Source organism: Peromyscus leucopus, chromosome 3, assembly GCF_004664715.2.
Source record: "Peromyscus leucopus breed LL Stock chromosome 3, UCI_PerLeu_2.1, whole genome shotgun sequence".
NCBI classification, from domain to species: domain Eukaryota; kingdom Metazoa; phylum Chordata; class Mammalia; order Rodentia; family Cricetidae; genus Peromyscus; species Peromyscus leucopus.
This window is the reverse complement of record NC_051065.1, coordinates 111,679,933-111,693,921: the sequence shown is the minus strand read 5'-3', so window position 1 is coordinate 111,693,921 and position 13,989 is coordinate 111,679,933. Positions and strand designations below refer to the sequence as shown.

The 13,989-nt window shown below is 39.2% G+C and overlaps 1 protein-coding gene across 2 annotated transcripts in view; it reads left to right on the top strand.

Annotated features, from left to right (window-relative positions):
• Positions 1–13,989, top strand: part of Suclg2 (succinate-CoA ligase GDP-forming subunit beta) — a 267,562-nt gene that overhangs the window by 99,239 nt on the left and 154,334 nt on the right. Inside the window, exon 1 of one of the 2 annotated variants that reach the window (XM_037203937.1) lies at positions 8,478–8,559. The exons of the other annotated variant lie outside the window; for it this stretch is intronic. Coding sequence (XP_037059832.1) covers positions 8,493–8,559 — 67 coding nt within the window. The 5' untranslated portion in view covers positions 8,478–8,492. Of the gene's footprint in view, positions 1–8,477; positions 8,560–13,989 lie in introns of those variants that run through there. 2 annotated transcript variants of the gene reach the window in all.

Here is a 13,989-nt window from a genome sequence, read left to right as displayed (position 1 = left end):
CCATCTAGTTATAGTGGGCAAAAGCAATGGCAAGAGCCTGCATTGTTTAGGGCTCCTCTGGGGCCTCTTTGACCAATAACTCATAGAGAAATATCCCACATTTGGCATTGTGATTTCTTCTGGGGGAAGCATTGACCTGTGTTTACACTTTTAAAAAACTTCATTTTGTAGTTAGCCTACAAATAATGAATTTCTATGTTTTTTTTTTAAAAATATATCTTTATATTTAGTTAACTGGGCCCTACTCCTCCTTGCCCCTCTTGTAAATAAACGAACAAATATATAACTGTTATCATTCTTCTGTGTTATTCTGCTTGCTTTCTCATGTTTTCTGCCTGACGTTTTAGCCAAATGTGTTTATGTATCAAGTGTTCTTTGACTTCTGTCATCAGTTAACATATTTTTATTCTGTTCTGGAGAATTTATTCTTTTAACATCCTTTGAGACTCCATAGGTAATTAATTAACACCAGATACCTGTTGTGTTTTATTTGGGAAGTTGGTGGCTGTGTTACAGTTGGTGTAATGTAGCTGAAAACAACAGAAAATGAAATAAAATATAGGTGCAGGACTGATGGCCATGGATTTTGCCCTATCTCTGCCTCTTCTCACACTGTTTTGACTTGGGAAAGGCCTATTACTTCCTGAAACTCTTTACCATAGGTAACACTAACAAAATATTCTACAAGATTCATAGTGTGTGATAATGAAGTGAAGTTTTATGATTGCAAAACCTTTTTAACAGTTATAAAGTAATGGAGGAACAAAGTTTCATGGTCTTCCAGGAAAAACAAGCACAACAAACAAACAAACAGAAAAGAACCAGTCAAGCTATTGGAATGCATAGATCCAAGAGGTGGAGGGTACAAGAGAGTAGGGTGATTAAGATGAGAGAGCTAAGTTGCAGGCAGTGAGTAGTGGGAGTTTATAGAAATAATGGCCCCGAAGTGAGTGGGAAAAGATGGCGAGGTGAGCGTCTGGTTAGGGAAGAGGCTCAATCTGTGCATCAGTGCCAGGGAAATGCTCCGGATTTGCTTTTTGGGAAGTGGTTGGTCTTTGGTTCAGTTGATGGTTTGGGATCTTGACATTGCAGTACATGGCTGGACTGAGGGTAGGTGACAGTAGAGGGAAGACTCAGTGTTACTGGGGTGAGTGACCCTCAAGTGCCAGACGGCATAATTGAGCATGGCGTATTTTGGAGGTGAGTATATTTTCCAGGTCTGTTGTAGCGCATTAGCATTCAAGTGAGTAGCATATAGTGACGGAGAAGTGGCAACTCCTTTGCCATTGGTTCTAGAGGCCAGAAATGCATTGGCAGCTTGGTCTCTTCTGGAAACTCTGGGGGAAAATGAGTTGCTGGCATCTGCGGAGTGCCAGCCAGTCATGATGTCCTTGATATGTAGGTGCCTAACTCCTGTCTCTGCTTCTGTTTTTACGTTTTTGTGGGAATCTTTCTGGAATATATACTCTGACACCAATGAGATTACAGGAGGAAATGTCTTCACTAGTGGACTGAAATCAGCATAACTTTTGAAAGGCCTCAGGCCCAGGTCCAGTAGGCATTCTCATTTTGTACTCTAAAATGACAAGGTGGGCAGGCAAGCAAGCAGGCAAGATTTTGTAGAAGCGTCTATGACAGTCAGCAGGTTGTTACAGGCAACAACTCATTGTTTCAGCTGTTTCTCCAGGTGTTTCTGTTTCAGGTAGCAAGTCAAGACATTCTTGGCAAATAGGCAGTACACGCAGTGCTTCATTTAAGTCACTAAATAAATCAACAAGTCAGAATCTAATAATTGGCTTTTCTACCTTATCTTATCTTCAATGTCTTTGTTACCCTGTTTCTCTGATCTTAGGTCTCCCCATCTTTTTCTTACGAGGACACACATAAGAACAACACATGTGTTGGAGTTTGAGTGGTCTACTGTGATCTCACCTGGAAGTCTTTAACTTAGCACAAAGACCATCTTCCAAGTGCAGCCACATACACAGGCTCTGGGTAGACATATTTTGGAGAGCCACTGTCAACCCAGTACAGATAGTGACTACAAGTCAATAGCCTGATAATGTACAGACTTGGTAGATAAGCCTTTCTTAAGATTATAAAACAAAGCTATGTACTCCCTGTCCTACTTAGCTTTTCTTGTTAACTTAACATAACCTCATCATCTGAGAGGAAAACCTTGATTGAGAAATTAACCTAGATCTGATTGGTCTGTAGACATGTCTATGGAGAATTCTCTTGATTGTCTGCATTAATGTAGGAAGGTCCAGCCCAGTGTGGGTAGCCCCACTTCCTGGCCAGGTGGTCCTGAGATGTATAAGAAAGGTCATAGCTGAGCATGAGCTAGGAAGCCAGCCAGCACCTGGCAGCAGTCCTTCATAGTTTCTGCTTCAAGTTCTTGCCTTGAGTTCCTGCCCTGACTTCCCTCAGTGATGGATTTTTTACTTGGAAATGTAAACCAAATAAATCCTGCCCTGATTTGCTTTTGGTCATGGTATTTGTTAAAGCAACAGAAGGAAACTAGAACATTCCTGAAAGGAGACCATACTTCTCACTTGCAGGCTTAGCGCTGGTTTCTGTTGGTTGTTTTGGACTTGTTTTTGAGACAGTTTTGCAGTTGCAGCCCAAGCTGGCTGGGAACATACCTTGTAGTTCAGGCTGGTGACTTACATCTGTTCACCATCCCTAGCTTCCCAAGTGCTAGGATTCCGTGTGGGCACCACCATGCCTGGTTAACAGTGGGACTTGTATATAGATTCTTCAGCATCTGTGTTACAGATGGAGAAACAGAGAGAGTGTTTCAGACCACACTGAATAATTGGAAGTTGGACAGCAAAGCCCTTGGACTTGAGTAGTGCACTCAGCAGAATAAGACCATACTCCTCGGGGAAAGGCTTGGCATACAGTCCAGGCTCAGCTTTCCATCCTCTGTCTACCGATACATATCAAGGCAAATGGTGATGATGTCTGCTTTTATGTGCTGTTCACGTTGTACATGGAAAAAAAAATAATGGAGATTTTTAACTCTGTTCTTCATCAAATATGATTTAAGTATTAGGATGCATTTATAAAATTAAAATGTAAGACTGGGAGACTAGGGAAGTGACTCAGCAGTTAAGAGCTTTTGCTGCTCTTTCAGAGGACCAGGGTTCAGTTCTCAGCATCCATGTGACAGCTCCATGTGACACACACATCCATGTGACAGAAAGGCATCCGGTGCCCCTCTCTGGCCTTCACAGGCACTACATATGATATGTATATATACATTCAGACAAAACATTCACACGCATAAAAATCAATGTAAAATGTATAAAGGTGGAGAAGACGAACTACCAATCTGGTCAGACTTAGTGCAGTATATCCTGAGTGGGTGTTTCCTTATCCCCTCCTCTGGTCCCCTTGTGCTGTCTCCTTCCCCTCCCTGGTTTTTACATCTGGTGGAGTTGTGCTGGCTGACACCTCTGACCTAAATCTTTTGTGATGTGTCTATATCTGCCTCAGAGTCATAAGTATCATTTTACTTTGAAACTTAATAACATGTTCTTGTATAAATAACTTTATTATTTATGTGATTAAATTCTTAATTAATTTTGCAGTGGTAAAGATCAAATCCAGGACCTTTTGCATGCTGGGCAAGTGCTGTCTTGCTTACTGAATCTGGGTCCTCTAGAAAAGCAGCCAGTGCTCTTGAACTGAGGCTGGAGAGGGGCCTCAGAGGTAGTGAGTGCTAGCATCCAGTCATGATGAGCCAAGTTAGGAGCCTCAGCCCAGTTTTCAACTCTAATTCTTACTTTCTCTGAGACAAGCTCTTTATCCACAGGCCAGGCTGGCCTCAAACTTGTGCTCTTCTTCCTACAGTCTCTCAAAAGCTGGGATCACAGGCATGGGCCACCATGCCTGCCTTAGGCTTTGAGGGTTAGTTTTGTTTTTATGTATTCATTTATATTAAGTGTGTATGTATGTATGCATCTGTGTGAGTGTGTGTTCAGAAGTGTTTGCTGGTGCATGTGCCTGAGTGTACATGTCCAAAGGCCAGAAGGGGTCGTCACATACTCTCCTTTGTCACTCTTCCTCATTTCTTCAAGGATGGATCATCTTTCACTGAACCAGGGGATCCTGTATTCTGGACTAGGTGGAAGGCAGTGAGCTCCATCCATCTGCCTGTCTCCCATTTCCTGCAGACCTGGGGTGACAGGCAGGCCCAGGATGCCTGGTTGGTTAGTAGTGGCTGAGGTCCTAACTTGGCTCTTTATGATTGTACATCAGCACTTATAACCTCCAAGCCACCCCTCCAGCCTCAGTTTAAGAGCATTGGCTGCTCTCCCAGAGGACCCAGGTTCAGTTCCCAGCACCCACATGAACCCTAACACCATCTGCAACTCCAGTTCCAGGAGATCCGACACCCTCTTCTGGCTTCCACAGGCACTAGACACACACCTGGTGCACAGACATACATTCAGGCAAAATACCCATACATGTAAAATAAAACAAATGAAAATATAAACACATCTTCAAGCTGATATTTTTTATATATGTTTGTGTGTACATATATACACACTATTATATGTGTGTGTGTGTATATATATATATATATATATATATATCACACACACGTATGTGTGTGTATAGCAATACATATATAGCATATATATAACCTTGACTGCTTGGAAATCCTTGAGGTATCGTACTGAAAGTAGTTAGGGTTCAGCTTGGATTATCTCCAGAAAACTAGAACAACCTTTCCTGCCAGGTAGAAAGGGAAGCCAGGTTAGAGAGGCCTCCTTTGAAAATCTTTTGGTTTGTGATTTAATGACAGTAAACTCAGTAAAATATGTTCACATTTTCCCCCAATTTTATAATGTGTAACATGTAAGTGATACATTTTAAGAATGATGAGAGATAGAGTTTGTAGTTCTGAAGGGCATCATACCAGACTGATTATTGTTAGTTGCATCCAATTTCAAGTTTTGTCTCTGCAAAACACCCACTCTTGGTATTAATTAAATTAGATGTATAAAAGTTATTTCTCACTTAAGTTAATGTCACTTAACATTCTAAATTCTTCTGCCCTTAAACTCATAATTGCCTCATTTTGCCATGATTTATCCATTGTGAACTTAGACCCTGTAACCTACTGAAAACACAATTGTAAATGGATTTATTAATGAGGAAGGAAAACATTTTCATTTAAGGATCAAACCGTTTTATTCCCATTGTATTTTAATGATAAATTGAGCTATTCCCCATCTTCTCTTTAACATACTAGAACTTCTGATTTTTCATTTTTTTGGGCAAATTTTAGGATTTACTGATATAAACGCTATGCTTTAGAAATATAATATCCTAGAAACTCATTATGAGAAACTCATTTGAGGCCATGCTAGCTGCTCCTGGGGGCTGTCACAGAATTCTAACATATCGTGCCAAGTCTGCCTTAGCCTTCTTGGACTTGTACCACTTTGGTGGCTTGAATGGGCTTCCTTGTCTCTGCTGAAGGCCAAGACTCCAAGCCAAGCTGCACAGACTGAATTTCAGGCCATTCTTGCTAATTTTTGGCAGACTTAGACCAGAGACAGCGAGTGGGAAAAGGCTGTAGGTAGGTTCCTATGTTGCCTGGTCACTCCATCCTTTCTGCACTTTCTCCTGCATGGATTGCCCGAAACACAGAGTTTATAACTGGAAAGCTCCATCTTTCATAACCAAGCAACCAGTTCTGCTGGCTGGTGCTTGCTGGTCACCATGGCAACTAACGGGTTGCATTTCATTCCTTCCTGTGAGGCCTTATGCCCTGACTTTTCACTTGGCGTCCTTGAAATTCCCCTTCAAATAAAGAACTTCATGCACACTTGTTGTATGCTTTTGGTTTTCGAGTGAGACAATATAGGATATTGTGAGACAATTTCCCATTATTATTTTAGGTAACCAGATTTTTTTTCTGTATCAACTTATTCTTGATTAAATGCACCATCTTTTTACTTCCCTGTTGTGGAATATTATTTTAAGATGTGTTACATTTGTTTATGCTGTGGAACATTTGCGTAAACAAATTCTTTAACGATGCAAAGAAGTGGTGCATTTTTTTTTTGTTGTTGCATTTATTTAACTCTGTGAAACTGTGTTACTTTGCCTGTCTAAAACACCTGGTGGTCTAATAAAGAACTGAATGGCCAATAGTGAGGCAGGAGAATGGACAGATGGGGCTGGCAGGCAGAGAGAATAAATAGAAGGAGAAGTCTGGGAGGAAAAAAAAAATCAAGGAGCAAGAAAAAGGAGAGGAGGACTTCAGAGGCTAGCCACCAGCTACACAGCCAGGAACAGAGTAAGAGTGAAAGTAAAATATACAGAAGTAAGAAAAGGAAAAAGCCCAGAGGCAGCTTAAGATAACCTAAGAAAAGCTGGCAAGAAATAAGCCAAGCTAAGGCCAGGCATTTATAATTAAGAATAAGCCTCTGTGTGCATGGTATTTGGGAGCTGGGTGGCGGACCCATAAAAGACCAAAGTCCAAAGAGTAGAAAAAATAACTGACAGCACTTCCCAGTGTACATAAATACTCTTTCATGTTACATGTGATACATAGATTACTGTATATTTAATATATAATGAATTTATGTTCTTTATCTATTACATGGCTTATAATCAATCAGCCAAAAAACAAAACAAAAACAAACAAACAAACAAAAAAACAGACCCGTGAATTTGAAATGGCAGGAATTTAAAATGTTGGTTGACCAAGACAGAGCTAAGAGCTAGAGAGGAAGGGAGATTGAAGGTCAGTACTGTTTTGGCTTTTTTTCCCTCCAAACTCCAGCTGCTCTCACCAGTTCCCATGAGTTTCTGCAAGGTAGCTTTTGAATACTTGACAGTTTTCTCTCTTCTGTTGTTCTTTAAAAAAAGATGTAAGGAGGATATCTTTCACTGCCTTCACCCTTAGTTCTTTGGGTAAACAGAGAACTGATTCCACTGTGAAAATAGAATGAGTTGACCAAGTGTGGTTTAAACACGTAGCATAAGCACAGGTCTGGCTAAGGTGCAGTGTGGATGCTCCTTTGTAGTTGTGCCAGATGACGAGTAAAGTCGTCCTGTTCTGTTCACATTTGACGAAGACATCAACCTTTCCACTGCTGGATTCCTACTCTAAGCCTTAATAAAAATACATATAAATGTGTGTGTGTGTGTGTGTGTGTGTTGTGTGTGTGTGTGTACACGCATGTGCATACATATATGTATTTGTTAAGTTTTGAAATTGTGAAGCAAAAGTTCTCCCACTTTTCTATTTTTAAAACTATTTGACAGTTCTTGTTATTTTGCTTTTCCATTTACGTTTTGAGGTCTGCTTGTCCATTTCTGAAAATAAACTGGCTGGAATTTGGGTGAGAGTTTTTGCTGATCCCGTGGGTCATATTGCCACCTTAATAGTATTTCACCTGCCAATCCATGAACATAGAATGTCTTCCCATTGATTTTGCTCTTCTTTACTTTGTTTTGCAGTATTTTTTCAGTTTTAAGGTATTTAGGGTTTTATTTCTTTGGTTAAATTTATTTCTAAGTAATTTATTTTCTGTTATTATTGCAAATGGAATTATATTCATAATTATTTTCTAGCCAGTTGTTATTTCAGAAAAACAATTGAGTTTTTGCATTCTTGATCTTTTAATCTGTGACATTGCTGTAGTTGTTTGCTCTAGTAGTTTCAATATTTAAGCTCCCTCACTTCTTAATATGGAGAATCAGACAGAGAGTCTGTGAATAGATCACATTACTTTACTTCTAGGCATCCCATCCCAATTTGCAAGGCTCCTAAAGACTCCTCTTTGCCTGCTTTCACAGGCATGGGCTTGGAGTCCTCTGCCAAGTGGAAGTGGCAGGAGCACATTTCTTTACTTTGTCTTTGTAGTGGAAGAATGCTTATTCCTTCCTCATTCAGTGTCATATGCACTGTATTCCTGGCTGTTCTAATTGGAACTCTCCAGAGCAGGCTCCCTGAGAATCTAACCTGTTCTTGCTTCTCTGAGGAGTGGGATTCATTAAGATTGGGAGATTATTATATCCCCTTTACCATGTATGAATGACTGTTACTTCCTTTCTTCTGTTGAAAAGTTATGTCTTCATGTATTATTGTGGGAATACCAGTGTTTTGTTTTTACCTAGTTTCAAACAAAACTCAGTAGCGATCTTGCTTAGAAGACAGAGAAAGAACCTACTTCATAGTACTTTCTATGGTAGCAATGATCTAGCCAGGGCTTCAGGCACACAGGAAATGATTATTATTTTTTGTGTGTGTCTTTGCTCTTCTGTTTTATGTTCATTTAGCCATCTGTTCTCCCTTCCATCCAGAAAGGTGAATGAACCTACATTTCACTGGGTGTTGTAATAGGTTTTAGGGCCTGAGAGGGACAAGTTGTTCCAGGTGCTTAGTGGATGGAAGCCAGATGCATTGATACAAAGCAAGCCTTGTGAGTTCTGTTGGTCTTGATGGTCTCTGATATGGGGCAATGGGTACTTTTCTAGAAGAAGGTCATGTGGGAGGGAGATGCTCATCTGGCCGCTTCTACTTACCAGGTACTTACATTCAGTTGCTTGCCCTGATGCCCTGTCTTCTGTACCTTGTACTGATGTGTGTCAATGCCTCTTGAGTGTTCTAGACTAGGGAAGGCTTGTCTGAGTCTTGGTGTTCACTGTTTTTTTTTTGGAGTTCTACTGCATTTGCTGGGTGTTTGATCTCCTACACAGCTAATCTGAGCCTTTGTGTTCCATGAAACCCCTCCCCAAAATCTTGGTCTGTTCTATATGACTAGCTTCTAACATAAAACTCTTGGATATGATTGGCCTCATTATAACAGTTTTAGCCTTAAACAAATGTTCTTATTAAAAAATAAGAACTTTTAAGATTCGTGCTACAATTCCTATTATGTATGACATAGTTATGTCCCAGAAGATGAGGACTAGCAAAGACCAAATTAGTCTTTGCTTCACAACCCCCAAGAAAAGGAGTAGAAATGCATTTTTGGTGGAAGTGGTAACAGCACATTGCAGTTCAGGGACAGTGTAAATTGCAGATATATTACTGACTTAGGGCTGCCATAACTAAATCCTATAGCCTGAGTGTTGAAATAACAGAAATTTATCTCTTAGTGTTGTACAAGTAGAAGTTTCCCCCTGAGTTGCCTGTGTCTGCCTTCCTGATATAGCCTCACGTGGTCTTTCTTTTGCATACAACTGTAAGTTTCTGTCTTCCTCCAAGGACATCATTTGTATTGGGTTACATTCCTACTCTAATGACCTCATTTTAATGTTCTCACCCCTTTGAAAACTTTACTCTTTTTTTCTTAAAGGTGATTGTTGTGTTTCCCAGGCTGGCCTTGAATTGCTGGTCTTTTTGTTTGTTTGTTTTTTTGAGACAGGGTTTCTCTGTGTAGCTTTGGAGCCTATCCTGCATCTTGCTCTGTAGACAAGGCTGGCCTCGAACTCACAGAGATCCACTTTCCTCTGCCTCTTGAGTACTGAGATTAAGCAATATTCCTGCTTCAGCCTCCCCAGTAGGTACGGCTGCAGCCTCATGCCACCAGGCCCAGTATACAGATCTTAGCTCTAAATATGGATTCATTCTGGGATACTTGACACTGCTAAATGAATATATTACTCAATACTTACATATTGAATATGTGCGTATGGAGATGGATATACAGTTTAATTCATATCATTCTTCCCTTTGTGCCACCCCACATTTTATTTCCTTCTAGCATATAACATAAAAATGTATTCACCTCATCCCAACTGCTTAAAACCCAAGTGTAAAATTTTATCTTGGCAAGGTATGAGAAGATCAAGTATGATTTAGTCCTCTTCAAGTTTGAACCTATGAAGCTAGAGAAGATGTAGAGTAATGTTACCATTTTTAAAGGGAAGAGCCAGGAGGAAGGTGAATGTGAGTGTGAGGGAGTTGTAAACATAGCAGAGGGCACATTCCAAGATTTTTTCAGTTCAGGAAAAATCCTTTGTGTTTCCTTGATGTTCTCTAGACCTTTGGAAACCTAAGTCCAGTCTTCTGGGACCACTGGGAAGCACATGTATTCTTGAGGACCTGGGTGACAGCCTGCCCCAGGAAAGCCTAGTGGGAGGAAATAGGAGTATGTCTGTTTAGGAGAACAAGAAATTGGAGTCTGCGTGATAGATTCTTGTGTTTAGACTTGCAGTCTACACATGAAGACTCACCTACAGAAATTATTGTAACAAGCTAATAGTTTTATGAATATTAGAAGGATTATGTTCTGAGAGTTTTGCAATCTTGATTTGGAATATCCTCAGGGATATTTTGGGAGTTTTTGTTGGTTTCATATCTTATAAGAAATGATTAGATTAATGAATCACGAAATGAAAGTGGTAATGCACTTGCTTGAGATTCAGGAATTCAAAAGAGAAGGCGTTGGAGGGGACATAATTGCACAGCTCAACAGTCTATTATCTTTCTTAAATAGGTTCCTAATATAGTTTAATTGTGAGACGTTTAGGTCTCATTTACAAATTATTTCCTGTATAGTGCTAAATTTGTTCCTATTGCTTTCAGTATTCACTTTCAGTATTCACTTTTCAAAAGCTCGATATTCGAGGAAGAACGAGGAAAGGTAAATTTAATGATTCAGCCAGCATCTATGTTCAAAAACTAGCTGTAGCTTTTTCTTTAAAAACTAAGCTAAAGTTTGAAGACTGAGATCACAAACATTCCTGAACTCGTGTTTTTCTCTCATTGATTTGTTACACAGAGCCACAGATTTGTGTAAGATAGGGGCTCCACTACCTCTTAGCATCTTATGTTTCTCCTTTTCCTTACCTTGCCACTTAAAGTCTCTGAGATGCTCTTCTCACTGGTTGGTCCAAACCCTGTCTCTTCAATGCTTCCTTTGGGACTCATTTTGCATCTCCTGGTCCCATGGCTTTGTGTCATATGAATATCCTTGTCTTCAGTTCATTTAAGCTCAATGGTGATTTTTTTTTTTTTTGGTAAATTTTGACAGTATCTTTGACTTAATGCTTAATGCTACAGGCTTTTTATTATTTTAGTCACTTCCTAGCACACAGCAAAAGTCAGAAAAGATGGGTCTCCAGTGTGCCTTTGTTTTACATTTTGGTGAAATTTTATCTGTGTAACTATTCCTGAGAAAGTTGATCATCAGAATTGATTAACACAAGTCTTTATCCTTTGCCCAGGATACTAATAATGTTGTCACCAGCATCTTTATTTTCTTTTCTTAATTTTTGTAGTTAAAAGTTAAGTACTATTGAATTAACTTTCCAGAATGACAGTTTTGAAAACATTTTCACAGGAACAAAAAGACAGATTTTCTTTGTATATAAATAAAGAAGACAGTTTATGCTGGAGATAGAAGCTCTTTAAATAAAACATTGTCTCTCTGCTCCTTGGACTCAACTGGGAAAAATCAATATTAGGTTCTTCAAATGCAAAAAAGATCAAAGGGAAAAGCTTATGTCTTCACAGGGCAAGGTGTGTCCTTTGACTGGGGCTCCGTTTCTCCTGTGGATTTTAAGTAGTCTCTTTCCAAATCGAGTGAATTTAAAGAACGTGGAAGTTTACGTCTATGAAAGTGGAAACAGAGTGAGTCACATATACAGGTTGTCAAATGTTTCTCCAGGTTCTTTTTTAAAAAAAACTCCTACAGCAGTTCTTCCTTATTTATTTATTTTGCATTTGCTTATTTTGATACATTTAAATTAAAATATAATTATACTGTTTACTCCTTTTTCTTTCCTTCCTCTAGACTATCCCATGAGCCCTCCCTCTAATCCTGCTCATATCCCCTGAATCCCAGATTGATAGCCTCTTACTCTTTGTCACTGTTACATGCCCCGAAACATAAGCACACACATGTAAATACAACTTTCCGAGTCCTTTTTGTCTGTATGTGTATGATTTCAGGGCTGACCACTTTGTATCGGATGACCAATTAGGGGCTCATTCCTGGGAGAATCTCATTTGCCCTTTCTCAGCAATCATTAGTTGTATGTAGTTCATTGTTTAGTGGTAGAGTCCCGTGGGGATTCTCCTTCTTTGTGAGCGTGTCTATTGATACTATCGTTGTTCAGGTCTTGTTTATGCAGCCATGTCTAAGAGAGACAACCTCATAGCAGACTTCCTGGTATTCTGGCTCTGATCTTTCCCTCCTCTCTTCTGTAATGTCCCCTGAGCTGTAGATGCAGGAGCTGTGCTGCAGATGTATTCCTTGGGGCTGCGTTTCTCCATGATTCCTTGATCTCTGCATTGTGTCCAGCTGCAGTTTTCTGTAATGGTCTGCATTTGCTGCGAAAAGAAACTTCTTTTATGAGGGACAAAGCTTCACTTCTCTGTGGTTGTTAGGATCAGATTTAGAATGTGGTTAGAAATTATACTGGTCTAGAAAAGTGATCATGGTAGAGTCTAAGATCCATGACCTCCCTAGCCCCAAGTAGTGCACTAGGTTTCTAGGGCCAGGCATGGTTTCCCTCCTGTTAAATGGGCCATAAGGCTGATTATCTGTTGGTTATTACCAACATGGGAGTACTACTATTGCACCTTTATGGATATCCTGCCAAGGCCGTCATTGTGGTTCAGAGGTGTCACAGTTGAGTAGGACTATCAATTGCTTCCCTTCCTTGGCAGTTTATAGAGTTCTGAAATAATTAAATGCAGCATTTACTTTGTGCCTTATAATGAAAAGTATTTTGTTAAATTCCATTGATACATTCCTTCTTTTCCAAAGAAGGTTAATTAAATACATTGCACCCACAATAGAAAAAAAATCTTAATATAACAGTAACTTAATTTTTAATGTCCTTTATTAAAATTATTGAAAGTTCATTTTGTTTACTATAGAAGGAGACATTATGGCTCATTTTAATTTTTGATATACATATCGCTAATAAATAAGATGTAATTTAAAAATAAGAAAAGCCTATTAGTGGACAAAACTGTAGGAATTGAAAGAAATGTTTATTTTCTTAATCTACCATGGAGTCTGTTGAAAAAATGTTTTTTTCTTACGAAAAGCATATATTTGTTTTTTTACCAGCATTTCTATACATAATATACAGATATAATAGAAAATATTAAATCAGAGGAATTCATAAAGAAAAGAAAATTAAATTACATTGTCTATGCACAAATATATATGTACATATAACTATACATATACATTTTTTCCCCAAAGTAAGATTTTTGTGTGAAGCTTTTATACAAACAGGCTATATTAACCTTTTCCATGGAGTTGGATATTTTGTCAAATATTGTCTTAAGGATTATACTAAATTCTATCATTTGGTGAATTCATACTTATTTAATCTTTTTCCCATGTTTGAGTTATGGATGATTTCCCTATGTATGATATAAAGACTTAATAAGGTGAGAAACACAGTGGCGTATTCGCTGTGTTCAGAGACCAAAGAGTTTATGGTAAGGGTTCATCATCTGCCTGACACTTGAGCATCTTTCAGCAAATACTTCTCCTTTAATCGAAAATTCTATCTTTTGTGGACAGGAATGTGATTCGATGCACTGTGCTCTCTCCTCTCTGTCTGATTGACCCCACCATCTGAATACAATGTAGTAAGCAGAAGGAGGGATTCGCACGTATGGTGGACAACAGAAGTGAACCAGGATTGTCGGACATTTCTACTTTAAGTAGTGCATGTGCCATGTGGAACCTGGGGTACTTGGGATGACCCCTTTGTTGCAGTAGTGTTAAGTAGCTGCAGTGTGCCAGGCACTCTGGATCACACTGTGGCTGTGACATGTTCCTGTGTACGAGGGACACACAGGCTACCAAGTGAGGCTATTCAGTATGATGCTGTAACACAGCAGTAGACATTTTGACGAGTTCTTTGCTCTAGCAATGAGGAACCACATACATGAGCTTGAGAGTCAGGAAAGTTTCTTGGCTAGTGGTGTTTCTTATGCTGATGTGATTTATTTATCCATTTATTATTTATTATGATAGTTTG